The sequence below is a fragment of the Notamacropus eugenii genome, chromosome 5 (assembly GCF_028372415.1).
Source record: "Notamacropus eugenii isolate mMacEug1 chromosome 5, mMacEug1.pri_v2, whole genome shotgun sequence".
Taxonomy (NCBI): Eukaryota; Metazoa; Chordata; class Mammalia; order Diprotodontia; family Macropodidae; genus Notamacropus; species Notamacropus eugenii.
In genome coordinates, this window is record NC_092876.1 from 337,349,019 (window position 1) to 337,376,097 (window position 27,079).

At 36.4% G+C, this 27,079-nt stretch overlaps 1 protein-coding gene across 1 annotated transcript in view; it reads left to right on the forward strand.

The window, feature by feature from the left end:
* Window positions 1-27,079, forward strand: part of OSBPL11 (oxysterol binding protein like 11) — a 90,526-nt gene that overhangs the window by 42,371 nt on the left and 21,076 nt on the right. Inside the window, exons 6-8 of the mRNA XM_072613731.1 lie at window positions 8,656-8,857; window positions 13,089-13,234; window positions 25,188-25,328. Coding sequence (XP_072469832.1) covers window positions 8,656-8,857; window positions 13,089-13,234; window positions 25,188-25,328 — 489 coding nt within the window. The remainder of the gene's footprint in view (window positions 1-8,655; window positions 8,858-13,088; window positions 13,235-25,187; window positions 25,329-27,079) is intronic.

Below are 27,079 nucleotides of genomic sequence, written 5' to 3' on the forward strand. Positions count from 1 at the left end.
CATGCCTGAGAGATGCAGTACATTGTAGTGGATAGAACGTTGCACCTAAGTCCATCATGAAGACCTGAGTTTGTATCCTGCTTCATGCATTTAATAGTTGTGTGACCCTGGCCAAGTCACTTATCCTCTCTTTGCCTCAGTTTTCTCAGCTATAAAATGAAAAGGTTAGGCTTGATTTGTAAAATCCCTTCTAGCTCTAAAACTAGGAGCCTATGAACATTTCTAGAAGAGGAAATAGTGAGTTGGAAAGGGAACTTTCAAGAACATTGTTTGATTTCTGTTTACTTTCCAAAGGGACGTAATTTCTTTTTTTCTAAATATCTTACTGATTTTTTTAAAAAAAAAAACTTGCATTTTCTAATGCCATTCTTCACCAAAAACATGTAGAACCTAAGGAAGTACTGAAGAAGCATAGTCAGCAAAATGAGCAATACATTGGCTACGTCTAACACCTCATGTCTCAGTTTTTACCTCCCTGTACTCAATACCTCTTAGTATAATGGATGGAGGAATGCTTCATCGCCCTTCTTCCAAGGTCAAAATCAGCCATTGTGTTTTCCGTTACATTCTTTTGGTCATTATATAAATTTCTATCTTGGTCCTATCTTGGATCTGCAGCATCAATTCATACAAGTCTTACAAGGTTGTCTAAGTTATTCAGATTCATTGTTTCTCATCATTCAGTTTGTCAACAGACATTTAAGAAACCTTGCTAGCAGTGGGGGAAGCAAAAACATAGTGAAACAGTCTCGACATAAAAATATTCCATTACATATCTATACAATAGTTTGTTCAGCTATTCCTCAATAAGTAGACATGCACTTTACTTTCATTTTTTTTCAGGCACAAAAAGTACTACTCTAAATTATGTTTGTATGTGTGCCTTTCCCTTTGTTTTTTACCCTCATAGCAATGATATCATTGGAACACAGAGTTTTGTATAGGTTAGTGACTTTTTTTAGTGTGATTACAAATTATTTTTCAAAAGAGAAAAGAAGATGCAGTAAGTTTTGATGCTCAGCTGTCCTGAGTTTTCAAATATATCTACCAGCTTTTTGAGAATATCAGTCATTCCACAAGCATCTATTCAGTGATTACCAAGTGCTAGGCCTCTGGTAATATAAAGATAAAAGTGACTAGACCTTGCTCTTATGGAGCAGCTATAAGGTGGAATTCAGAGTAGGTTAAAATTCTAATGAATGTGGATAAACACATTTATCTCTAACTTATTTTGGCTAAATGTTAATGAGAAATTTACAAAATTGTACTTAAGTGCATTTTGCTTCTAAAGACTTATTTCCATAATAATTAATTTCTTGAACATTTGCTCTTTTCTCTCTTTAGGTATGTCACTAGTAAAGAATTAAAAACCATATGGTTTTCATCATAATCTTTAATAAAACATGAATTTTGTTCACACCTTATACTACTTAGGGTACTATCATGGCAGTGGCAAATACCTTCATTACAGGAAAAAGTAAAGAGACAAAAATCAGTATACTGAATCTGTTCCACACATACCAGAATATTTGTACAAACACCTTGTAGTAGCAGTAAAACAGGAAACAAAGTGGGTGACCATCATTTGGGAAAGTGCTAGGTAAATTGTGGTATGTGAATGTACTGGAATATTCTTGTGATATATTGAGCATGAGTAAAGTTTCAAAAAACAAAAACAAAACCACCAATGAATCTGTCTGTATCGCTGTTGGTAAAGACACATTTAAGAGTTTTTGAGTTTGAGAATTGATAGGAAACAGATTCAGAAGAAAATGTTAAGATATACAACTCAAAATTCAAAAATATTTTGAAAGCTTTGATAAATGTTTTAAAAAGGGAAGTATATGACTAATAACAGTAGAGACATGTTGGCTCTAATTCTAAAAAAAGGAGACATTGAAAAATTGGTTCCAGAAAGGGAGATTAAAAGAGTATCAATATTGGGAAAAAAAAAATCTTTCTAAAGAATAAAAAAAAATCAAAGAAAAAGAAGGAACAAAGTGAACAATAGTTTCAATGAGATATACCCACATATGAGCATAACTGTTTAAGTTGCTCTATATGGAACTGGAATTGGTAGCTGAAAATTGGAGGGAATATACGTCACCAATATTATTTAGTATTGTGTTGGAAATCCTACCAAGAGCAATAAGAGAAGAAAAAGAAATGGAAGGAATCAGAATGGGGAATGAAGTAATAAAACTGTCTTACAGATGATATGAGGATATACTTGGAAAATTGGAAAGATAACTAAAAAGTTAGTTGAAGCAGTAATTTTAGCAGAGTAGCAGGATATAAAGAAAATATACATAAGTTATCAACTTCCTATACATCACTAATAAAACCATGCAAGAAGAGATAATGAGAGGTGTCCCATTTAAAATAACTCTAGAGAGTATAAAATACCTGGGAGTCCGCTTGCTGAAACAAATTCAGGAACTGCATGAACAAAATTATATTTTAGAAAAAACTTTTATACAGATAAAATCAGATTTCAATAACTGGAGAAACGTTAATTGATCATGTATAGGAAGGGCTAATATAATAGAAGTGACAGTTTTACCTAAACTAATTTATATATTCAATACCATCCCAATAAAATTATCAAAAAATTATTTTACTGAATTAGAAAAAACCAATAACAAAATTCATTGGGAAGAACAAAAAGTCAAGAATATCAAAGAAATTAATGGAAAAATAGAAGAAGGAGGTAAAAAAGTACTAAGTCTTGAGCTACATTGTAAGACTATAATTATCAAAACTATCTGGTATTGGTTAAGAGATAGAAAGGTAGATCAGTGGAACAGAGCTGGCATACAATTTATAGCAGCAAATCAATATAGTAACTTTGCATTTTACAAGTGTAAAGACTTAAGATTTTGAAATAAGAATTCATTATTTGGAAAAAAAATTGTTGGGAAAAGTTGAAAGTGGTATGGCAGAAATTGGGCATAGTCGTCCAGTATCTTAACTCAATTTGCTAAGATAAGGCCAAAATGTATATATGACCTTGATGATAAAGAGAGATATTGCAAGAAAATTTGAGTGAATATGGAATGTGTTACCTATCAGACTTATGTATAGATGAATAATTTATGAATAAGCAAGAGATAACGATTAGTATCAGGTATAAAATAATTTTTTATTACATTCAATTAAAAAAAATTTTTGTAGAAATAAAAACAAATATAGCTAAGATCAGAAGGAAAGCAGAAAATTGAGTAAAAAATTTATAGACAGATTCTTAGACAAAGGCATCATATTTCAAATATATTAAGAACTTTGTCAAATCTATAAGAATATGAGCCATTCCCCAGTTGATATGTGATCAAAGGATATGAACATGTGGTTTTCCAGTGAAGAAATCAAAACAATTTAGTCATATAAAAATACTCTAAATCATTATTGTTTGTAGAAATGCAAATTAAAATAACCTTGATACCATTTTGCATTTATTAGATTGGCTAAAATGATTGAAGGGGAAAAGAACAAATGTTGAAGGGGAGGTGGAAAAATTGGGACACTGATTCACAGTTGAAACTGAACTGATCCAGCCATTTTGAAGAGCAGTCTGAAATTATGACCACAGGATTGTTAAACTGCCTATGCCCTTTGACCCAGCAATACCACACTACCTGCCCATTGATTCAGGAATGGTGAAACAAGTTGTGTAATATAAACCTGATGGAATACTAATGTGCTGTAAGAATTGATGAGCTCGATGACCTTAGAAAAACTTGGATAGACTTACACGAAATAATGAAGAGCAAAACGGCAGAACAAAGAGACAGACCATTGTGTACAGTAACAGCAATGTTGTTCTAAGAACCACATTAAGTGACTAAGTCATTTTTACTATTATAAATACTCTTATTAACTACAAAGCGCATATGAAGGAAAATGCTGTCTGCATCCAAAGAAAGAACCGGTTTTACACACACACACACACACACGCACACACACACACACGCACACATGTGTGTGCGTGTGTGTGTGTATGTATATATGTATATGTGCACATATTTGTCTGTTTGTGTCTAGTGGTAGCCATATCTAGGCCTTGGGGAGGTGGGGGGAGAGAAAAAAAGAAAAAAGTTACATGATAGCTTTATATATTTAAGAGGAATAGTAAATTGTATGTAAGAGATTTGCAGCTTCATGTATAGTCATCTTTTTTTTTTCTCTTCTATTATGGAAATGCTTGTCATTTCTTAAGTTCAGAATAAAATAACATTTCTTAAAAAAGGAAAGAAAATTGAAGGTGAAAAAAACTTCAAACAGTGTACACAGTGCTGGACTTGGAGTCAGAAAGACCCAAGTTTAAACTCTTGTCTCAAAACCTTACTCACTGTGTAACCTTCCTCAGGTTACTCACACTCTCTGTGCCTCAATTTCTTCATCTGCAAACATGGAGTTGGACTCTGGCTTCCCAGGTGCCTTCCTGCTCTAAGTCTATGTACTTATGAGCTGACAAAAACAAAAAGCTTAGTAACTGGTTAATTACTAAATTATTTGAGGTAATTAAACTAGTGATTTACCCAAAAAAACCCTCCACCCTCTTACTTGAGTGGAGGGAAAGAATGATTGACCATGCAAACTTTGACATATCAGCACTCTAGGTAAACATTTTATCACTCTTCCATCCTTTGTCCTTAATCACAAGAAGAAAGAATCTGTGATTTTTCTCAGTCCTTGGGATGGGCAGTTCCTTCCACCTCCTCTCAGAGAAATTAAAGTGACTTGTTTAGGGATTACACAGCTGGTTCAGTGTCATAGGGGTGATCTGAACCAAGTTCTTCCTGCCTCTGAGCCCAGCATTTTATCCACTATACCACACTACCTTTGCTTCTCTTAATTGTAAACATAAAATTTTCTAACCTTGCCAAAAATCCTTCCTTCTTGGTGCTTTCTTAATATTGCAGTCATTTTCCTATATATCCTGTCCTCCACTACTGTACCATCCATTGTGGAAAAGAAAAATAGTTAAACAAAATCAACCAACACAGTGACCTCATTTTAGATCCCTTAGCTATAATTCCCTACCTTTTTTTTTTTTTTTTTTGGAGTATGTACCTGGGTACCAGGTCTTAGACAGATTTTATTTTATTTTAATTTATTTGTTTTCAGTTTTGTACAATCACTTCCATAAGTCTTAGATTTTCTCCTTCCTTTCTCCCTTCCCCAGATGGCATGCAATCTTATATGGGTTCTACACATACATTCTTATTAAACACATTTTCACATTAGTCATCGTTGCATGGAAGAGTTAAAATGAATGGGAGAAACCATGAGGAAAAACCCAATCAAAACAAAAGAATCACATAAAAGAAAATATTCTGCTTCATTCTGCTTTTCAGTTTTATAGTTCTTTCTCTGGATGTGGATGGCATTTTGCCTCAAGAGTCCTTTGGGAATGTTTTAGGTCAATTCCTATCTTCTGCTAAGAGGAGAAGGGGATGTGTTTCATCCTCTGTTCATAGGGACTAAGATTGGTCGTAATTATCAATCAGCATTAGGCAGCCTTTTAGTCTTGTTCTCATTTGCATTACTCTGGCTCTTTTTGTGTTGTTCCAGTTCAAGTTACTTAACAGTCTCAGTTAACAGTGTCTTCTCATGTTGACTTAAGGCGTAGCAATATTTCATCTACATTCATTTATGACAGTTTACTTAGCTATTCTTCAATCCATAGCCACTCACTTTGTTTTTAATTTTTACTGCTATGAAAAGTATAGATTAGAAGAGAAACAGATTTGACTCCCTGAAAGCTAGAATAGACAAAAATAGAACCCAGCAACTGCATGAGACAGTGAGACACATTAGAACAAAACCAAAAGAATTGAAAAAAACAAGAAAAAGGTAAGGTAGCTAAATATCTTATAATATATCAATGTTGAAAAGCAGGTCAAGAAGAGATCACTTAATGATTGTTGAGTTCCTTCAAAAACATGATTTAAAAAAACAGTCTAGATGCTGTATTTAGAACCACAGGACAAAATGAAGAGAACCTTCCAATCATCTCCTGAAAGGAGAAGTCCCAAGAATGTCATGGCCAAGTCCAGAGCCTCCACAGAAAAGTTACTACAAGCACCCAGAAAAAAGTTCAGGTATCAAGGAACAAAAGTCAGGTTCACATAAGACTTGGCAGTTTCTGCTAAAAACAAGAGGAGACCTTTGGAAGGCAGCACCCCAGAAGGCAAATGAAAGAGGTTTACCACCAAGAAGAACTTGCCTTTGAGAGTTGAGTGTAATACTTCAGGGAAAGAAAATAAACCTTCAATGTAATGAAGGATTTTCAAGCAGAACATTCCAGCATTTCTGATGAAAGGAGCACAAGCATAAGAAAGATAAAAGACACACTAGTATAAGAAGAAGGAAGAGTGAAGTGGTGGAGGAAGGCAGGGAATAGTCATCAGATGAACCTTACGTTTACCTGAATTGGATAAAGAAAGGTTAAACACACAGTATGGTGAAGAAATATTGGCAAGAAAAACCAACTTCTTGAACCCGAAGAGGAATTTAAAAGGAAAAAAATAAAAGCAAAAAAATGAAATGTAGTATATGAATGCGGTGGCATATTATTGTGCCAAAAGAAGTTATGAAAAAAATGATTTCAGAGAGTCCTAAGTTGTATGAATTGATTCAAAATGAAGAGACATGGAGAAAATAAAACAAAATTATAAAGAAAAACAACTTTGAAAGACTTAAGAACTCTGATCAAAGGACTTACAAGAAAACTGAAGCACAGAGAAGTGTTGTGACTTGTCATATGACATTAGAGCACATCATCCTACTTACCTCCTAAGGAGCCTATATTCGGATCAAGAAACAATAGTTAGAACCAAGTGGAACAACTGGTTGGCTAAGATTGGGAAAGGAGGATGGAAAACTCTTTATTATTAAATTATATGCAGAGTACATCTTTCAAAATGCCAGGCTGGATGAATCATAAGCTGGAATTAAAGTTGTCAGGAGAAACATCGACAGTTTCAAATATGTAAAAAATACCACTCTGATGGTAGAAAGTGAGGAGGAATTAAGAATCCACTTGAAAAGAGTGAAAGAGGAGAGTGTAAAAAGTGGTTTGAACCTTAACATTAATAAGAAAATAAGATCATGGGAACATGTTCTCCTCACTTCTTGTTAAATTGAAGGAAAATAAATGGAAGCAGTGTCATATTTTATACTCTTGGGCTCAAAGATCACTGTAGATGGTGATGGCTGCCATGAAATTAAAAGACACTTCCTCCTTGGAAGGAAAGCCATGGCAAATCTGGACAGCCTACTAAAAAGTAGAGACATCACCTTGCTGACAAAGATCCATGTAATCAGAGCTATGGATTCTCAACTATAGCAACATGGCTGTGAAAAGTTGGACTACATGGAAAACTAAGTGCCGCAAAACTGACACTTTCAAATTCTGGTGCTGGAGAAGACTTGAAAGTCCCTTGAAGAGCAAGGAGATGAAATCAGAAGATACTTTAAGAAATTAATTCAGATAATTCTCTGGGAAGGTCAAATACTGAAGCTTAAATCCTTTGACTATATAATGAGAAGATGGGACTCATTGGAAAAGATCCTGATGTTGGGAAATATTGTAGGCAAAAGGAGAATGTTATGGCAGAGGGTGAAATGGAGAGATTAGTGTCTTGGAAGCAGTGAATATGAGCTTAGATTTTGGGAGATTGTGGAGGATAAAAGGACCTTGAGTACATGGTCCATGAGGTCAGGAAGAGGTAGATGTAAGTGAATGACTGAACAACAGCTGGAATAGATTTCAGAGTCATCCAACACCTGGTCCAGGGTTATTTCTGCCAGTTCAGGAGTTGCGACAGAATTCAGACTTTGTATAACATAGGACTCGTGCCATTTTTCAAGGCACTCAGTCTAATTTCCTTCTTCTTGTTTAGCATTCATTGTAAAAGATCTTTCCCAGACCATCATAAATCAGTGCCAACCAAGAATGAAGAAATGGGGAGCTTCATCAGAATTACGGTGAAAGGAACTGCCATCTTGAGAGACCCTCTCAGTACCACATTTTAAGGATTCTGAGAAAGCTGTTTCCTTGCTGCCCTTTCTGGGAATAGATGTAATTGGACTTTGTTTATCCATAGAGTTTGAAAATATGGAACATCTTTTTCTAATTTATTAAACAATCAATGAATACTAATAATGCCTTCTTCTGGACAGCATGGTTTACTTGTTTCAGTAACATTTGAAGCCTATGAACTGTGACCATACTGTCGCTCTCCATACACCTTGGCTCCAGTCCAGATATTAAGGTCCTAGAAGGGAGGCTTTGTTTTTCCTGGTGTCCTTCCTGATTACCATACTACTACTAGAAGAACTCTCTGACCCTAGTCACTTTAAAGAGGTCTCCTTCTGTTTTCTACATCTTCTTTGATGGTTATATATGTTTACCTTTTTCAGTGTTTGTCATTTGCTTTTATGTATGGAGATCAAGCTGCATGCTATGATGAAAAGAGCACTTTAGAAAAGAGATTATTGTAACCTAAAGATTTATGACTTGTAGCCCTATAAGCTCTAGGATATGGTTAACAGCAAGATGTAATCATTAAAGCAATATTGTTATTTCATATATTCAGTTTTAAAAAGAAATCTTAAGTGGTGACCAGGTGACCATGTTGTTTTCTGTAGATGATGACTCATGCAGAAGGACACCAAAGAGATTTAATTAGACGTATTGAATGCCTTCCTGCTTCTGGTCATCTTACCTCCTTGGATCAAGATCTTTTAATGCTCAAAGCAACTTCCATGGCAACTATGAATTGTTTAAATGACTGCTTTCACATTCTCCAGCTACAACATGCATCACATCAAAAAGGATCTTTACCTGCAGGTAAGGTTTGGATTAAATGTAAATCTCTACATTAAAGGTATTTAAAGTTATACTTTAACTCACAACCTAATTGGAGTTTTTTCTTGGGAAGTTTTGCTAATAAAAACCATTATTTGGTTCCTGCATCAATTTTTATTCATGAATTACACATTTACTTTGGTACAGAAATTCTACTCATTCATGAGTTCTTTTTTGTATTAGGTGATCTCCAACGTCTCTTCTAGCTTTTTAGGGCCTGTGATCAGATAAGAAGGCTATAAGATAGATCTGTCATATCACTACAAAGACTTCTGTATTGTACCTTATATATACCTTAGACATCTCCCTTGCCTTGTTCTGCTCTCCATGTGGTGTATGTGTTTATGTATATACATATAGAAAGGAAGGGAGAATCACTGTGGCCCAATGGATAGAAAATCAGCCTTGGAGGTAGGAAGATCTAGGTTCAAGTCCCACTGATAATAACAATGTCACCATGGACTAGTCAGTTGACTCAGTCAAGAAGAGTATAAGCAGCAGATGATTAGTCATCTTGAATAGATTAGAGGGGCTTCCATATCAGAAGTTCCCCACACCAATGAAATCATGGTTCTGGATTCCCCTGTGGTTAATACTTAATTTTGCAAGTTTTTTATGCTATGAATATCTTTGACTTAGTTTTAAGTTCTGTACTAAGATCCAAAAATTCTTCTCTTTGACCAAGAGCAAGATCAATTAAAAGTGAAAAATTAGGCCTTCATCGACTCAAAGATGTTTCTTATTTGAAGTGAACAACACACTTATGCATGTGCACAGTTACACACATACACATGCACACACAAGTTTGGTATAAAAATACATTAAATTCAATAGAGAAACAAGGAGAAATAGGAGGTGAAGCAGAGGTTAGAAGGAAACAAAGATTGGGGAGGAAATGTTGGCACGCAAAACAAACTTGCTGAACCTAAAAAGGGATTAAAAAAAGAAAATCATAGATCTAAATTCTAAGAGAGAATACCTATCAATTGGAAATGACTGAATAAATTGTGGTATATAAATGCAGTAAAATATTATTGTACCATAAGAAATGAAAGATGATATCAGAGATTCTCATATAGTATAAAATAATATAGAGTGAAGAGGGCAGAATTCAAACATGAAAGACAATAACACTGTAAAGAAAAATCACTTTGAAAGACCAGAGCTTCAATCAATGTAATGACTAATCGTATCTCCAGAGCACTTCTCTAATCAAACATTGATCCTACTCCTGACAGAGGTGACTCAACATACATTCAGAGGCATGCATTTTTGGACATGTCTTTTATGAGGAGTGATTTTATTTTGTTTGATTTCGTTTTACTATGCCTATTGTTTTATTCTCAGTTTATAATGGGTAAGTAGAGGAGGTTTAGCAGTACTCATCCTCCCTTCTCTCCCCTTCTCCCTCCAAAAAAATACTGAAACATTTTATTTTTTTGCACAGAGGAAAACTGAAGGAAATTCAGAAGAAACAGCCAAAAATATTTGTGGAAGTAATATATGGAATTTATTATATACTTTTTTAAAACAAAAAGTATGAAATGGAGATTTATGGTTTTATATACTGTCCTTTTTTTGTACTGTGGAAATGCAGAACGTTACATTTACATCCAGAATAAAAAGGAAAGATTAAAAAACTAATAATGTTCTTAAACTTAAAAAAATTTTGTTTACCGAACAAGTTTAGTTTTCCATAATGTCTTATGATAGACAAAAGACAAAATGGCCTGCCTTCCACTTTCTTACATTGTAAGGGACATTCTTCTCCAACATTGTCAATTTTGGAGCAAAGATTTATAAATCAACAAGAATTTATTAAGAGCTTACTATGTGACAGGTCCTGTACTAATGGCTACAGATTTAAAGAAAGACAAAAATGATCCCCAGACTTGGGAAGTTCCCATTGTAATGAGATGAAAAAGCAAGATGTAATTATCTAGCTACATACAAATTATATACAACTATACATATTCAGAGTAGATTGAAGGCAGTCTAAGAGGGGATGGTACTAGTTGAAGAAGGTGGGATTTGAGATGTCTCAAAGGAATCTGCATGTCAGAGGCAAGGAGGGTGAGTACTCTAAGCTTGGAAGACAGTCAGTGTAGAGACATGAGTTGGAGCGTTCAGGGTGAGGAACAGGCAGTTGACCAGTGTCACTGGATTGTAGAGTATGTGCAGGATGTATAGTGTAAGGATACTGGAAACGTCAGGTTATGGAGAATTTTAAATGCCAAACACGTTTAATGGAAATTTAATGAATTGTTACTAGAATTTCTCTCATTAAAGTAATTATCATGGTTTCAGAGTTGAATATGTAGAAATTTATTCTTAAATCACCTGTGAAGAAAAATATAACTGTGGAATAGAAGAAAGGTTAATTCTCTTTGAAAAATTTGAAAATGAAACAAGTTATGTTTAATTCATATGATGAAATGAGATTCTGTAAAGTGCTTAGCACAGTTTCTGGGACATGGTAGGTATTTTGTATACACACACACATTAACCCCCCCCCCATCCCCATCCCCCACCCCCAATCCCCACACACAAATGTTTCCCTTCCCTTGTTTAATCTTAAAGAAAGGCAGCATGACTGAGTGACTGATGGGCCAGACTCATTCAGGATTCAACTCTTAACCTCTGACATGTGACAAGTCATTTTAACTTCTCAGTGACCCAGTAGATGTCCAGTAGCACAAGTGGAACAACAGGTATTAATCTGCATCTGAAATTTTTAACCAGAGGTTCCCTATATCAGTAAAGTCACAGATCTGCCACCTACTCGCCCCCCAAAAAAGGATTTTCTCTTTTCTATGCCATGAAAACCTAGTATTAGATGATCTTTACTTAATAACTTGAGTTGTTGAGACCCAGCAACTGGTCTCATGAACAATTTAGACAGCGTTATAAGTTAAATAATTTCTTCTTAGAGAGTAGACAATACTAGACCTTTTACCAAAGCTCCTCATCAACAGTTTTGTTCATGATGTCAAATGGTATGCGATTTTTCTTCTGTAAAAAAAAAATCATAAAAGTAGAGGATTCTTGATTTTACTTATTTTTCAAAATTAAAGGTGGGAGTCTTTTATTTTTCTCTTACTGTGATTCTTGAAATAGAATAGGTCAGCTATACTCCCCCCTAAGCACCCCTACTCATGTGCTTAAGTGAGACTGTTAAAAATATGCCACTATTGATTGGCAGAATGTTCTGGGGGCACTGTGTAATTTACTCTTGTGCTGTAATACATGGGCAGTGTTACAGTGTGAGTGGTTGCCTTACTCTTTACTGTTTCAGCTATAGCAGCCTTAATGTTTTGTCATAGCACTCTATGACCTAGCTTCATTGGAACCTAGATCTGCCTCTGAAATCAAGTGGAACATTTTCCATTATTGATTAGACATTGAATCTGCTTTGTGAAACTAGTTGAGGGTAACAGAATACAACAGAGTCATTAACTGAGAGGATGACAGGTCTCCAAATGTGACCACTATCTTGCTGGAATCCAGCTATTATTTATTCAGCTTAAAGGCACATAGAGCTTCCATTTTCCATAACAGAAAAGAAAGAATAGCATTTTTTTTTTAAAAGAAAAGGATATCTGTGATGGTGCTTTACTTTTCTAGATGCACAGAAAATGTCAAATAATGCTTCATTGATTAACTGGGTAATGAGAATAGCAGTGTCTAAGATCTCTGTACCTGAGTGTTAATTAATAAGCATGTTCAGGTTTCTAAATTCCATTTTTTAGTTTATTTTTCATCCTTTAGATTCAGAGGCAATTATTCACAGTTAGTAAAAATTTCCAACAAGGTCTAGGTCCTAAGTTTATATCCTCCTTAAATCTGATGTTTAAAAAACACCCCTGGCACTGATGTGCCCCCTTTCAAACGTGTGCTTTTGGTCAGAAGTTCACATAGGGATTATTAGGATGACAAAATACTTTTTTCTCCCCAGTCTTGACCCAAAAGGGAGCTTCTTTTCTCAGGGTTAGGACCTCAGTCCAGCATCAGATTTCAAATTGCAAGCTTCCTGCGTATAATTGTCCAGTCATGGAGCTCATGCTAATGAGTTTGAAAGTGACTCTCTTATAGAACCTCTGAACAGTTTTAACTGCTTCTAGTTCTGCCCATTCCAAACAAAGCAAAAGTCAACTCTACCAAACCTTTCAGATTATGAGCAAGTTACAGCGAAAGTTGTCTCTTACTTCTTCAGGGACGACAATCGAATGGTTGGAACCAAAACTGCCTTTGCCAAACCACTATAAGAATGGAGGTGATCAGGCCTTTGCACCTGAGCAAAATAAGCCAGTGGCAGTCAGAGAAGAGCCATCCATTTCAGAATCTGGACTTTTAACAAGGGTAAGATAATGTGAACATGTGGATTTGATAGATAAAGGATATGAACCTTAAATGTATTGAAACGTTGGTTATATTATTTAGAAACATTAATAAATTACAGTTTACTTAGGCAAATTGAGTAACTTTTTATATTACATTAGTATTGGAAAAAAGTCTGTTTTGCTATTTTTGCTCTGTTGCTCTATTTTCTATATTGAGCACATCATTTTCCTAAGATTAAGTTTTTTATAAACACAATAGCTTTTCTACTTTTTATCCTTTTTATGCTGTAAAAACTATTTAAAAATACTACATCATCTACGGAGTTTGAGACTTTTCTCTCTTTTTTCTTATACACTTTCAACATAAGAAAGCATTGAAACCAGCAACACAAAATTTTCTTCTTTTTTCCATTCCTGAATGTACTAATTTTAAGTTTTTTGCTGAAGAAAACTATTGACCAACTAGTCTTTTTCCTTTTAAAGTGATATTAAAAGCAAGTTCTTTGAAATAATTTTCCTTATTGGTTAGAATGGTCCGTGTTCTCTTATTTTGTGTAGTCAGTCAGTCAACAAATATTTTTTGAATGCCTATTCTGTAGTACTCATGTTCTCAGGTCTATGAGGAATATAGAGTAAGCTTAAGAAAGTCTCAGTTATTGTTAAGAGACAAATTATATACCCATGAAACAGTTTGAAACAGCTGATGTAGAGGTGTTGTGTGTCACATGGTGGAGACATCACTGTACTTGGGATCAAGAAGAAGATTCCAACCCTCCCTTCCTAGGTGTGTCTGTCACATAATCTTGCTGACCTTCAGTTTTGATGTTGATAAAATGGAGAAAGTAGTGCCTGCAGCATTACCTTATAGGAACGTTGTGAGTCGTAAATGAGACTGTGTTAAGTACTTTGTATACTTTAAAACATTATATAAACATTACTATTATAAGACAGTCTAACCTAAGTATTATATTATATTATTATATAAATCATGGTGCTCTTGAATTGTAGAGATGTTTAAAATCAAATTGTGTGGGAATAGGGAGCATAAAGGAAAAAAGAATTCAAGGGTGGAAAGAGTGGAAAGATTTAGCTTTGTGGCAAGGAACTGGTGGGCATTACAACAGAAAACTGCATAGACAGAAAGCAAGGCAAAGAAAAGCATGGTATGTTCTAAGAAGCAATCAGGGAGAAAACAAACAAAAAATACTTTATGTTAGGGATAAATGGAAAACTAGATTGCCTAGAAAGGATGGGACCAAGGCAGAGGAATTTGGATTTATATCTTGCATTGTTAACTAAGCTCTATTATAGATAAATCCAGAGAGGTGACTTGCCCAAGATCACTTAATACCAAAGCTGAGGTTTGGACCTGAATTTTCTGACTCTTTAGGTTCTTGACTAGAGGTACAATATGCTAAATTTAAGAAAATTAGTCTGAGACTCTTATACAGCATAGATTGGAAAAGGAAGAGTCTAGAGGCTGTTGAAGTAATTAAGGCATGAGGTAAAGAGGGTAACAGTGGAAATGGAAAGGAAGTAAGCATTTATTAAGCATCTCCTGTGTGCTTGTCACTATACTAAGCACTTTACAAATATTGTTTAATCCTCACAACAACTCTGGAAGTAATTATCCTCATTTTATGTCTGAGGAAACTGATTCAGATGGGGATTAAGTGACTTTCCCTGGGTCACACAGCTAGTTAGAAAGTTTTCATGACTAAATTTGAACTTATATATACCTGACTCCAAGCCCAGCAGTCTATCCATTGCACCACCAACCTACCTCCAAGTGTAAAGGACAGGATGAAAGAAATTTTGAAGGAAGAATTTATCAGTCTTAGTAATTGGGTTGAATATAGAGAATGAAAGAAAAAATGAATCAAAGATAATTAATCTTAATACCATTGGTAAAAGTAGACAAGTCTGACCTTTCCCTTCTAAAGGGAATATGGTCTCTTCATTCTGGACATGGGAGTGGCATTTTAGACAATGCAGTACAACTGTCTAGTGAGCAGTTGGAGATGTGGTTTTAGAAATAAACTGAGAGATCAAGATTGGTATGATAAGTTTGGAAGTCAGAGAATCACAGTTTTATAGCTGGAAGGAACCTTAGACATCCTTTGGCCCAAACCCTTTAAATTAGATATGAGGAAGTCAGAGCCCAAGAAGGCTAAATGACTTAGCCAAGGCCATACATAGGGTGAACACTAAAGCCTGCCCTGGGGTAGTGAGCTTGTGGAGGCTGACTCAAGCAAGAACAGAGGCCCAATGATTGTTATTTAGCAAAAATGGAATGGGAAGAACAAGACAGTTCTAGGGAAGGAGATAGAATTTATATGTAACCTAGAGTAGGGTAGTGTCAGTGAAAATGCAGTGGGGAGAACATTTCAGGAAATAGATCGTAGCCCTTTCATTTTGTGCTTTAGTAGGTGGAATAAGTATTCAAATCCAGGACTGTTTTTTCCTCATGTTGTTGTCCAGTGGAATTATCCTTGACTTCTCATCATTATCTTATACAGTAGAGATTTTAAGGATTACAAGGATGAAGAAAAGACTTTCAGATTTGTCCAGAAGTCAGATATTAGAGACTTTCATGAAAGCAGTTAGTAAGTTAATGCAAAAAAAATCAAATTGCATAACATTAAGGAGTGAATGTGCAATGAGGAAGAAGGCAGCAGTTCTAAGCTCTACATATAAAATGTATGGCAGAAATTATAAGGGAAATAGGTAGCCAGAGGGGCACTTGGGTGAAGTGTGGTCCCCCAAGATACCATACAACTGTGCAGAAGGCAAAAGGGAAGGAGCTAGTGCTAAGAGAGAGATTGAGGATTTCATCAGAGCAATGAAAACCTAAAGGAATTATACCCTAGTACATGATGTTCCTTTTTCTCTAAGATTAGAAGAAAGGATGAAAGCACAATTGTCTTAATAGAAAAACTGAATTATAGAGACAGAGGTAGAGGATGGAGTTCATGCCAGATAGCCGCTATCATTTCACTTAATTAAAAGTAAGCATATCTGTTGAGAGAGAGGGAGGAGAAATTGTAAGAGCTCCCCAAGAAATGGGGGAATCTGCAGCCTCAAGGCCATATATGGCTTTCTAGGTCTTTAGGTATAACCTTTTGATCGAGTCCAAGTTTTGCAGAATAAGTCCTTTTATTAAGGAATTTTTTACTCTGTGAAGTTCGGATTTAAGGGCCGCTCTTGGAAGACCTAGAGGGCCACATGTGGCTTCAAGGTCACAGATTCCCTACCCCTGGTAGGGAGTTGGGAGCTTTACAGAGAAGGAAGAAGTCTGGAAAAGCAGCTAGAGGAAGTGTGTTAGATAATCAGTAGATAAATAGGATTTCTAGGTAGTGGAGAATACTAGATTGATATTGGACACCATGAGTTTGTCATAGGATACCACTAGATCTTGATTATGGTGAATAACGGATCCCTGAAGTGGTCGTATGTATTTGAACTCTGCAAAGTTAAAATATGGTAATTGAGTCCCCCTTAATGGTAATATAAGTGAAAGTTCATTGTTCACACTAATCTGGACTTATCTATATATGCTTCTAAAGAATTCTCAGTTTTTTCTCCCAGCATCATTCTATAAACTGGAAGCAAGAATAGAGGAAAGAATGTGTTAAGGGTGACCCAGCAAATATTCAGGTGTAGTGCTATTCCTTCCACATTGTGTTATCTGTTACCCTCTACTCTTGCCTTTTTTCCTTTTCCTTGCTGCTTATAGCTAATATGTTACCACGTAACATGTAATTCTTCCTTGATGATATCTTTTAATCTGTACTTTTTGGTTCCCATTACCCTAGGCCTTCATCATCTTCCTGGACTATTGCAGCATGGTCCAAATAGATTTCCTGCTTTAGTTTTCCATCCTTCCCCATCCTATGCATTAAGGCCAAATTAAACCTAAAACAACTCTTCTTTACTGCACACTTTAAAGTACTTTGTCTGGCATTCAAAGTCCTTCATAAACTGTCTACCTCTAGCATGGTACATTGGAATGAGTTCTTCATCTAGAATGAGAAGGCCTGCATTCTTTTCCTGGCTCTGCTACTTTCTAACTTCTGTAACCTTGGGCAACTCACTTAACCTCTCTTTGCCCCAATTTTCCCATCTGAAAAAAGATTTTGACCAAATTGTTTTTAAAGATTCTTTTAGGTCTAAATCCTGTGGCATCTTCAATGACATTTACCCCTAAAGGAAGTTTCATTGTCCTCTATGAGTCTTCTGCTCCAATTATATTGATCTTATTTTCCCTCAGGGCATACTGCGTCTCTTCCTACCTCTACACCTTGTTCATAAGCTTTTTCTGTCTGTGAAATACTTTTGATTTTCTAAAGGTTACCCTTTAAGACTCCAATAAATCTTCCTTTATGTAAGAAGTCTTCTAACCTAAACAACAGTCCTCCTCAGTCTTCATATAATTTATTGTCTATAACAGTAGCTTACCTTTTGTCATATATTAACATTATAATGCTAACTTTTTTGGTACATGTGTGGGTGTGGATGTGGATAATCTCCCAACTAGGTATAGGCTTAATAATAATCAGGCAAAAATGTTTGCTGATTTTGAAAATAAATATGGGTTCCAGTCACTTCTCACTTGACTATTGTTATAGCTTCCTAATTGATTTCTCTCTTCGTAGCCTCTCCTCTTTCCATGGCTCCTAAGATCCTCATTCCTGAGGCACATGTATGGCCATGTCACTGTCCTCTTCAGAAAGTTTCAGTGCCTTAATGTGTGAGAGTGAAAGTCAAAGCCTCCACAAGGGACTGCTTTGTTTGTAGCTGCAATATTTTTTGATTCTAAGTAGGTAGAAGTGAGTCCAAAGCAGGAAAATTAGCAGTAAATGTCAGTAGCAATGATTTGGAGAGAGTATCATAAAGTAAGTGGCATGAATATCCAAAATAAGAAGCACAGGGTTGTTTTCATTTGTTTGTTCTTGGAACTTGGGAACACTGAGAAGGCCAATGACACTTTCTCTTACATTGAATTGAGTGCAGTGAGAAGGGTGAATACTCAGTAGAGAAAGTAGCCACAGAAATCATGACTTCAAAGGGGTTCCAGGTTTTTGTCAAGACAAGGAAATGGGGGGAAAAGTGCAAAATAAGTTTAAGATAAAGGGAAATTTTCCTCACATAACAGTGAGTCCACAGGTGTAGTTAATAGAATAGAAATGAGGAAGCATGCAGTGAGCTAGTGATAGAGTGGATGAGAATAGGTTTGAAGGCTTATATCTATGAAGCACAGGAAGCTTGTTCCCAAAGTATTAGGTGGTTAAATGAAGATTAAAGAAGCAGTGGGTAGGGGATCAAGCTAGAGATAAAAATATTAAAAAAAGGAAGATGGAGTACTGAGAAATCTCATTCACTGTTTATAGAATCATACAGTTTTATAACTGGAGAGAAACCTTCATTCCTTTAGTCCAGACTCTTCATTAGTCAGGTATTTATTAAGCACCTTTTGTGTACAAAGCATTATAAAAGGAGCCGGGAGGACAAGTACAAAGAATGAAGCAATCTCTTCTTAGAAAGAGCTTATAGTCTAATGAGGGAGACAGCAAATATATAAATAAATACAATGCAAGTATATGCAGAGATGAAATACCAGATAGTTCAGGATGGAAAGTACTAGCAATTGGGGTGATCAGGAAAGGCTTCTCACAGAAGATGGCACTTCAACTTTGTCTTAAAGAAAAAGGATGTAGCAGAAGTACAGTGGATGTTCATTCCAGATGTGGGAGCCAGCCACTTGTAAAGGCACAGAGATGGGAGGCAGAGTGTTGGGTGTCAGAGTAGGAAGATCTATTTTGTCAGAGTGTGGGAAAGAGGAGATAGGTTAGATAGGAGATAGCTAGAAGGATAGGTTGGGGCTGTGTTAAATAGAGGTTTAAAAGCTAAATAAAGAAGTTTATATTTTATCTTGAAGACAATGGAAATCACTTGTTGTTGATTGGATAGGAGTATGACATGGACAGATCTGTATTTATCAAAAATATTTTTCCTTTGGAGAAAGGAATTGTAATGTGTAGAGTGGATTGGAGCATTAGATGGGTTGTGGTAATATTTCAGATGAGAGCTAATAAGGACTTGAACTACAGTAAGAGTAGTGTAAGTGGAGAAAAGGGGTCAGATGTAAGAGAGATTGTAAAGGTAGAAAGGGCAGCATTTGAGAACTTATTAGCTATGTGGAATGAGGAAGAATGTCCACTGGGAGGAGGAGTCCAGAATAATTCTGATAATACAAACCTAGGAGACTGGAAGAATGGTGGTGCCTTTGATAAAAAGAGGGAAGTTTAAAAGAGATGTTTTTGAGAGACAGGTGATGAGTTCAGTTTGGATGTGTTGGGTTTGAAATATTGCAGGAAAATCTGTTTTGAAATGTTCAGTAAGCAATTAGTAGTGCAGGACCTGTGGCTCACGGAAGAAACTGAAACTGTTAGTCACTCAGTTAGTAAGAATCTAAGTGCCTCTTCTGTGCCAGCCACTGTGTTAAGCCCTGGGGACAGAAAAAGAGTCAAAAAAGAGTCCCTGCCCTTGAGGATATCACAGTTCAATGGGCAAGACAACAAACAAATAAATATTTACAAATGGGAAATAATTAATGGAGTCAAGGCAAAGGAGCTAGGGAAGGTTTTCTGTAGAAGATAGGATTTTAGTTGGGACTCAGAGAAAGCCAGGAGGCAGATAGGAGGGGAGAGCATTCTAGGCATGGGGAACCACTAGAGAACATGCACAGGAGCTGAAAAATGAACTGTCTTGTCCATGAAACAACTGGGAGGCCAACATCACTGGATCAAAAAGTATATGGTGGAGAATAAGTTGTGAGAAGACTGGAAAGATAAAGTTGTTTAGAAGGGCTTTGAAATTTAGAACAGGAAGGAACCTTAGATCATCTTCTCTGTCTCATTTTATATAAAGGAAACATACATCTCACACAGTTGTTGAGGTAAAAATTATGTGCAAACTATAACACATTATAAAGTGGGAGCTACTTTTAAACCATAAGGGCATAAAAGTCTTCAGATCAGTGGAACTTAGATTTTTTTAAAGCATTATAAATAGAAATTTTTTTAAAACCATAAATTGCAGAATGCCTGAACAAGTTGGGATATATAATTGAGATGAAATACTATTGTGCTATAAGAAATGAGGGGAATGGTTTCAGAAAAACCCAGGAAAACCTGTATGAAATGCAGAATGAACAGAATCAGGAGGTATTGCTCACAGCTACAGCAGTATCATAAAATACTGTGTGAAAGATCTAGCTATTCTGATCAATACAGTGATAGAAGATAGAGTCATTGCCAAAATATGCTATTCACTTCCTGGAAGAGAACTGATGACCTTTCACTTCCAGGAAGAGAACTGATGACCTCTGGATGCAAATTGAAGTATATTTTTTTAATTTTATTTTTCTTGCTTTTTTTTTTGGTGACATGGATGATATGGAAATAATTTTGCATGATCTCACAGGCATTACTGATTACATTGCTTGCTTCTCAATGAGTAGGAAAGGGGCTGAGAGGAGGGAGACAGTTTGGGACTCAAGATTTTTTTAAACTATTAAAATTTAAAAGAAATAATAAAAGAAGGGCTTTGAACATCAAGCAGGATTTTCTGTTTGACCCTGGGAGCCACTTTGGTGGCTGAATGGAGAATGGTTTGGAGAGAGGAGGGACTTGAACCAGGCAGACCAACCAGCAGGCTGTTGCAGTATTCTAAGCATGAAGTAATTGAGGCCTGCACTAGGATTGTGGTAATATCAATGGACAGAAGAGACATATTTGGTGAAATCAATAAGTTTTGGCAACAGATTAGATATGGGGGCAGTGAGAAATAGTTAGGAGTCAAAAATGATACGTAGATTGTAAACCTGGGGAACTGGGCAGGTGCTCTTGACATTAATAGGAAAATTAGTAGAAAGGGAAGTCTTTGGAGGAAAGATAATGAGTTCACTTTTGGACATGTTGACTTTAAGAAGTCTACTGGATATCCACTTTGAAATGTCTGAAAGGCAGTTGAAATACGAGACTGGAGGTCAGTAGAAAGTTTGGGGCAGGATAGATAGAATTGAGAATCATTAGCATAGAGATGGTAATGAAATCCATGGGACCTGATGAGATCATCAAGTAAAATAGTATAGAAGGAGAAAAGAAGAGGGCCCAGAATAGATCCCTGTGGGACACCTTTAGTTAGAGGACATAACCCTCTAATATAATATGCAGGATAGAGATACAGCAAAAGAGCCTGAGAAGGAACAGTTTTATAAGTAGGACAAGAACCAAGAGAAAGTAGTGCTCTGAAAACCTAAAGAGAAGAAAATGATCAGTGTTGGAGTTTGCAGAAAGTTCCAGAAGGATAAGGATTGAGGAAAGCCATTGGATTTGACAGTCAAGAGATTGTTGGTAACTTTGGAGGGAGCAGTTTTGAAGAATGATGAGACCAGAAGCTAGATTGTTATGGGTTTAAGAAGAGAGCAAGAGGAGAGGAAGTAGAGAAACCTATTTATTATGTATGTATGTGTGTATTGTAGACTTTCTCCTGGAAAGGGCAAAAGAGATAGAGGATGATCTTTGGGGGATTTAACTGGATCAAGTCAGATACTGGAGAGCTAGATCATCAAAATATAAGCTCCTTTGTTTAACTATCATTTCTATGAATACGATAATTAAACCCATAGGAGAGCTTGTAGAGGGAGAAAAGAAAAAGACCTCCATGGAACAGAACATTGGGGGATATTCCCAGGTGGGAGATAGGATGAACCAGCAAAGGGTATTTTATAACCGAAGCTGAGAGGTGAGTTTCCGGCCTAGGATCGTGCTGCCTTTCTGATAGAATAGGGAACATAGATAGAGTGAGGGTAAGAAGCCAGGCATGTCAAAATAAATATATGCATGTGAACACAGCCTGATGAGAAGGGTATGCCAGAATCTGAAAGATTCATAAATAGGTAAGTGCCAGGCCTAGAGGCCTGTGGGCTACCCGAGTCTTCTTACCTCACCTCCCGAGGTCTTCGGTTGGCCAAACCGGATGCTCCTATGAGAGAAAGGACGTTCCAGAGTCGAACAAGGGTTGAGCTTTATTTCAGGGTCTAGTTACAAGTGCAGGGGATTCTTCCTTAGGAGGGATAGAAGAATTTCCCAAGGAGGCAAAGATCTTACAATAAGAGATTGGAAGTAGAAGTACAAGCGGGGAGAGAGGGGGAGGGGAGAGAAGGAGAAGAGGAAAAGCGGAGCCTTGTGTCCTCTTTGGCTCCTCACGTGCTAAGAGAGCTTTCAGGCTTCCCTGATCCTACTTAACTCTCCAGTCGCATAGTTTGCATCTAAATACCGTGCTGTTAGATAACAATAGTGTGCCCAGATCCGGGACAATCTCGAGGGCGGGGAGAGCTCTCTCCCATCACGTTTCTCACGGGAAGAGGCGGAAATACACGAGATAGCTCGGTTCACCTCGATTCCCAGCCGTTTCCTGGGGGGGTCTCGTGAGAGCTCTAAGATTTAGAAGTTCCCACCTTTACCCGCCCAAGACTGTCCACATGGAATTGAGCTTCCAACCCCAACAGGTAAGTATTTCCCTTTAGTGGTAAGGAAAGAAAGGGATCCTTGGAGAGGTAGGAAGATACTCACCAACAAAATATATATCAACTGTTAGGGGGAAAGCAGAAGGGTGTGGGTGTTTTGTAGAATGATGGTTTCCCTTTAAGTCTTTTTAGATTGTCTGAGCTTTTTAGTTTTGGTAACAGAAACACCAAGAATTAGTTCTTTTTTTCCCTTTAAAAACATTTTAAATTTTATTGATATCTTTGGTTTTGTATCACAGTCATTTCCTGGTATTTCTCAGTTCCCACCTCTCCATCCAGAACCTCCCTTTTAACGAGAAAAAACAGTTAAGCACAACCCACTAACATGTCCATAACCATCAGCACATATAACATTTGGCATCAGTAACTTCACGCTCGCCAGAGGAGGGCAGTGTATATTGTTTGTCCTTTGGCACCAGTTTTGGTCCTTGCATCTACTCTTATGCTCTTGCAGTCATTGCTGAATTGTTCTCCTGGTTCTGTTTTCTTTGTTCAACATTAACTCATACAATTTCTTGAAATTCCTAAATTCCCCAAGTTAATTATCTGCTAGTTAAGCATCCCAGGTTTGTTGCATCTTCCATATATTTTAGAAGGTTTAGACCATTTTTCCATTAATTAATATTTCATTAACTCAAGCACTATCTTGCTCCTTTGAAAGTTAACTTGTTGTCCCTGAAGTTTATCTTTTATAGCACACATGTGCAAAAAGTACATAGGAAAGAAGAGAGCTATTAAATTTCAAAAGCCATAACTTGATAATGGAATGATTTTCCTTCATTTCACTGTACTGATAAGTCATTCTTAGCTATGTTGTAGAAAGAGTGCTGGACTGGATTAAGTCCTGACTCTCATGATTGTTAATCATTTAATTTCCTTGAGCTTCAGCTTCTTCATAATTAGTAGGGGTTATATGAGATGGTTTTTAATGTTTTCTTAGAGTTTTACAATTCTGTGATTTCCTGAAAAGAATGAATTTTTAAAGGTTTTTTGGAGAATTTGAGTGTATTATCTTTTGTGCCACAGCAGCACACCTCCCCCGCAAAAAACCCACTGTCTAAAGTATACCAACTTGCCTATATAAATAATTGGTCTTATGTTTAAATTTTAATGTGATTATTCCAGGAAATAGTTCAGATATACAAGGTAATCTTTGTAATCAGTGAATAATCCTAAAGCTGCATTTGCATTATTAATCTATTCATTTGGATTCCTATCTTTATATATAAGAAAGTTAGAGAAGGCTTTTCATTAAGATCTGACAATTTGCTATTTCCATGTTGTTGTTTCACAAATATGTAGTTACTATTTTTAATATCTCTATGGAGCTGAAGTTCCTTAGGGGATGCAGAAAGAAGTCATTTTAAACTATCGCAAAACTGATTTAAATTGGTTACAAGGAAAAAATTCTTGATAATGGTGTTAAACATTAAAGTAGCTCAGTGAAAAAAGGGCAGGACTGAGTAATGGTAACTTTGATTTCCTCAATATTTGTTTCTCTTATTTTCAAGACCTGTTATATCAATAAGCATCTACTATGATGATTGGTAGAACAAGTGTTCCCTGTGCATACTTTCCAAAAGAAGTAATTTCAATAGTACTGGTTAGATATTTTCAAGATGATTATTGTTGTACCATTCTGTCCTTGATGAGAATGTTTTCCTGTTTTATTGGTGGAGAATCATAATACTGGATCTTCACATTATTTCTCAGAGCAGTGGGAAAAAACCTTACATTCTTTTGTAAAATGTTCCTTTCTCACTATTGCACTAATAAAATAGAACTTTCAGTGCTGGATCTCCTAGGAGATATTAAAATTTTTTTTCCTGGCTGTTACAAAGCTTTCTACCAGATGTAGAAAAAATCTTAATTACCTAACTAAAAAGATGAGGATTTCTTTACCTTTTCTACTCATATCATTCTAAGTAACTAGTAAATTCTTAGTAGCTATTTTATCAGGTGTGTTCCCACAGTGGTTCCTATTGCCTGGAGTACTTTTTACTTTCCTAAAGATGAACTAGATTTATATTTCTTAATGCTGTCTCATTTATGATAGATCTTATGAAGTTGAAATTTCCTTCAAGGGTCTCATCTTAAGTTGGAGACATAAACATAGTGCTGAATACAGCTCACTCAACTTTTTTTTTTTTTTTTTTTTAGCTTTAAAATTTGTCAGCTCAAATTCCATTTGGGCAAAATACTTTTCTCAATTACTGTCATACCTGTGCTGAGGGGTATATTTTATACTTCTTACCTGCTCCGTAACTGATTTCAGGCCCCCCGTAATTTATTTTAGGTCCTGAACTCCTGTGTCTCCCCCCACTTTTTTAGCTATGTGAACAAGTACTTTAAAATAATAGATCCTTTGTTTTCTATCCAGGAACCTGAGGAAATAAATGCAGATGATGAGGTGGAGGACACTTGTGATAATAAGGAAGATGATCTGGGGGCTGTGGAAGAACAGCGCAGTGTTATCCTGCACCTCCTGTCGCAGCTTAAGCTGGGCATGGATTTAACAAGGGTAAGTTCTAGTGTAGGTTGACTGTGAAGGAAACTCAGCAGTTAAATGTATTTTCTGTTGGCTAATTTGTGATGCCAGTATTTTTTACTGGATTCCCTTGTTTTCTAGTAGCCTCTTCAATGGCATGCTTTATTTTTCTAAAAGAAGCATTTATTGGTATTTATGTGGAATGGAAAAAGCATATAGATCTCTATGTCTTTGAACTTTTCCTCCAACATTATTTTCACCTTATTTTTTATCAACTCCAGCCCTCCCCTGAAGACCCTGCATCCTCAGTAACCCCAAATGCCCCTGAAGTTGGCTTCCTCTAAGGGGAGATAGTTAGGTAGTACAGAGTGTGTAAGTGCTGAACTTGAAGTCAGGAAGACCTGAATGTAAATACTGCCTTGATCACTTATTCAGTGTGTGATGCTGGGCAAATCACTTAACCTTACCTGGCTTCATTTTTTTCATCTGTAAAATAGGGACAGTATTAGTACCTATTTTGTGGGATCGTTGTGCGGACTACATGAGATAACGTATGTAAAGTGCTTTGCAAACTTTAAAGCACTGTGTAGGTGCTTGCTGTTATTATCCTTCACTCCCAGAGCCACTGGGAGAGGTTGCCTTTACTCCTTATTACTGTTTCTAGATCATTCCTCTATGTTTACTTGTATATAACCATATCTCATCTGTGGTCCAGGCAGTCTCTCCAGGTTTTTGTTTTGTTTTGTTTTGTTTTACAATCTATTGCTCTCCAACGTTCCTCAGTAACTTTGGTACTTGAATTGAGGTCTTTCTCTCCAATCCATTCCCTGTTGTTTCACTATTCATGTTCATGATATTTTTAATCCTGATTACGCAGTTCCTCAACCTCTTGAACTCCAATGATCTTCCACACACTACTTCTGCAAAGGTTTGGTCTTACCATCATGTACCATTTTAATGATTCATTATCCGCCATCTAACATTCAGGAGAATGTAAATTTTTATACCCATTGCCTAACAGTGCCTGGCATGTAATAAGCACTGGGATATAGTAGGTATTTAATAAATGCTATTTACTTGATTCATTGGACCTAGGATCTTTTCCCCATTCCCTTAAGGTTTTGTCGTTCTTGACCTACTAATCCTCAACCTGAGATAGCCCCTACCATCTAATTTGTCAGCTTTTGCTTTCGTGCTGCCTAGTCTTGCTGGAAAACGTGCTGAAATCAAATTGACTTAACCCACTAATAATTTATCACTTGTTGTTTGTGTTACTGAGTCGTTTTTCAGACATGTTCCACTCTTCATGACCCCATGGGGTTTTCTTGGCAAAGATACTTGGAGTATTTTCTTCTTTCTCCAGCTCATCAGATGAGGAAGTGAGGCAGAGGGTTAAGTGCCTTGTCCAGAGTCTAGTTAAGTGTCTAAGGCCAGATTTGAACTCAAAAAGATTAGTCTTCTGACTCCACTGTACCACCTAGCTGCCTGATAATTTATCATACCTAAATTCAAATGGCCTTTTGCTTGTTTCTTAGCCATCCTTCTCCTCTACTTTTATTTGTGTTGTATTTCATTTCCCATGGTGAAAATTCTGAAATTTTTCCTCTGTCCTTATGCCATGTCTCCCTCCCCTCCCTCACATGAATCATTTGCTTATATCACTGAGAATGTTGCGGTCATCCAATAAAAAGAAATTCTTTCTACTCTCCTGTTCTGCTCATCTGATTCGGTGTCACTACTTGATGATTTACCTTGTTGTGTGCTGAGTATGCCCTTGATTCCTC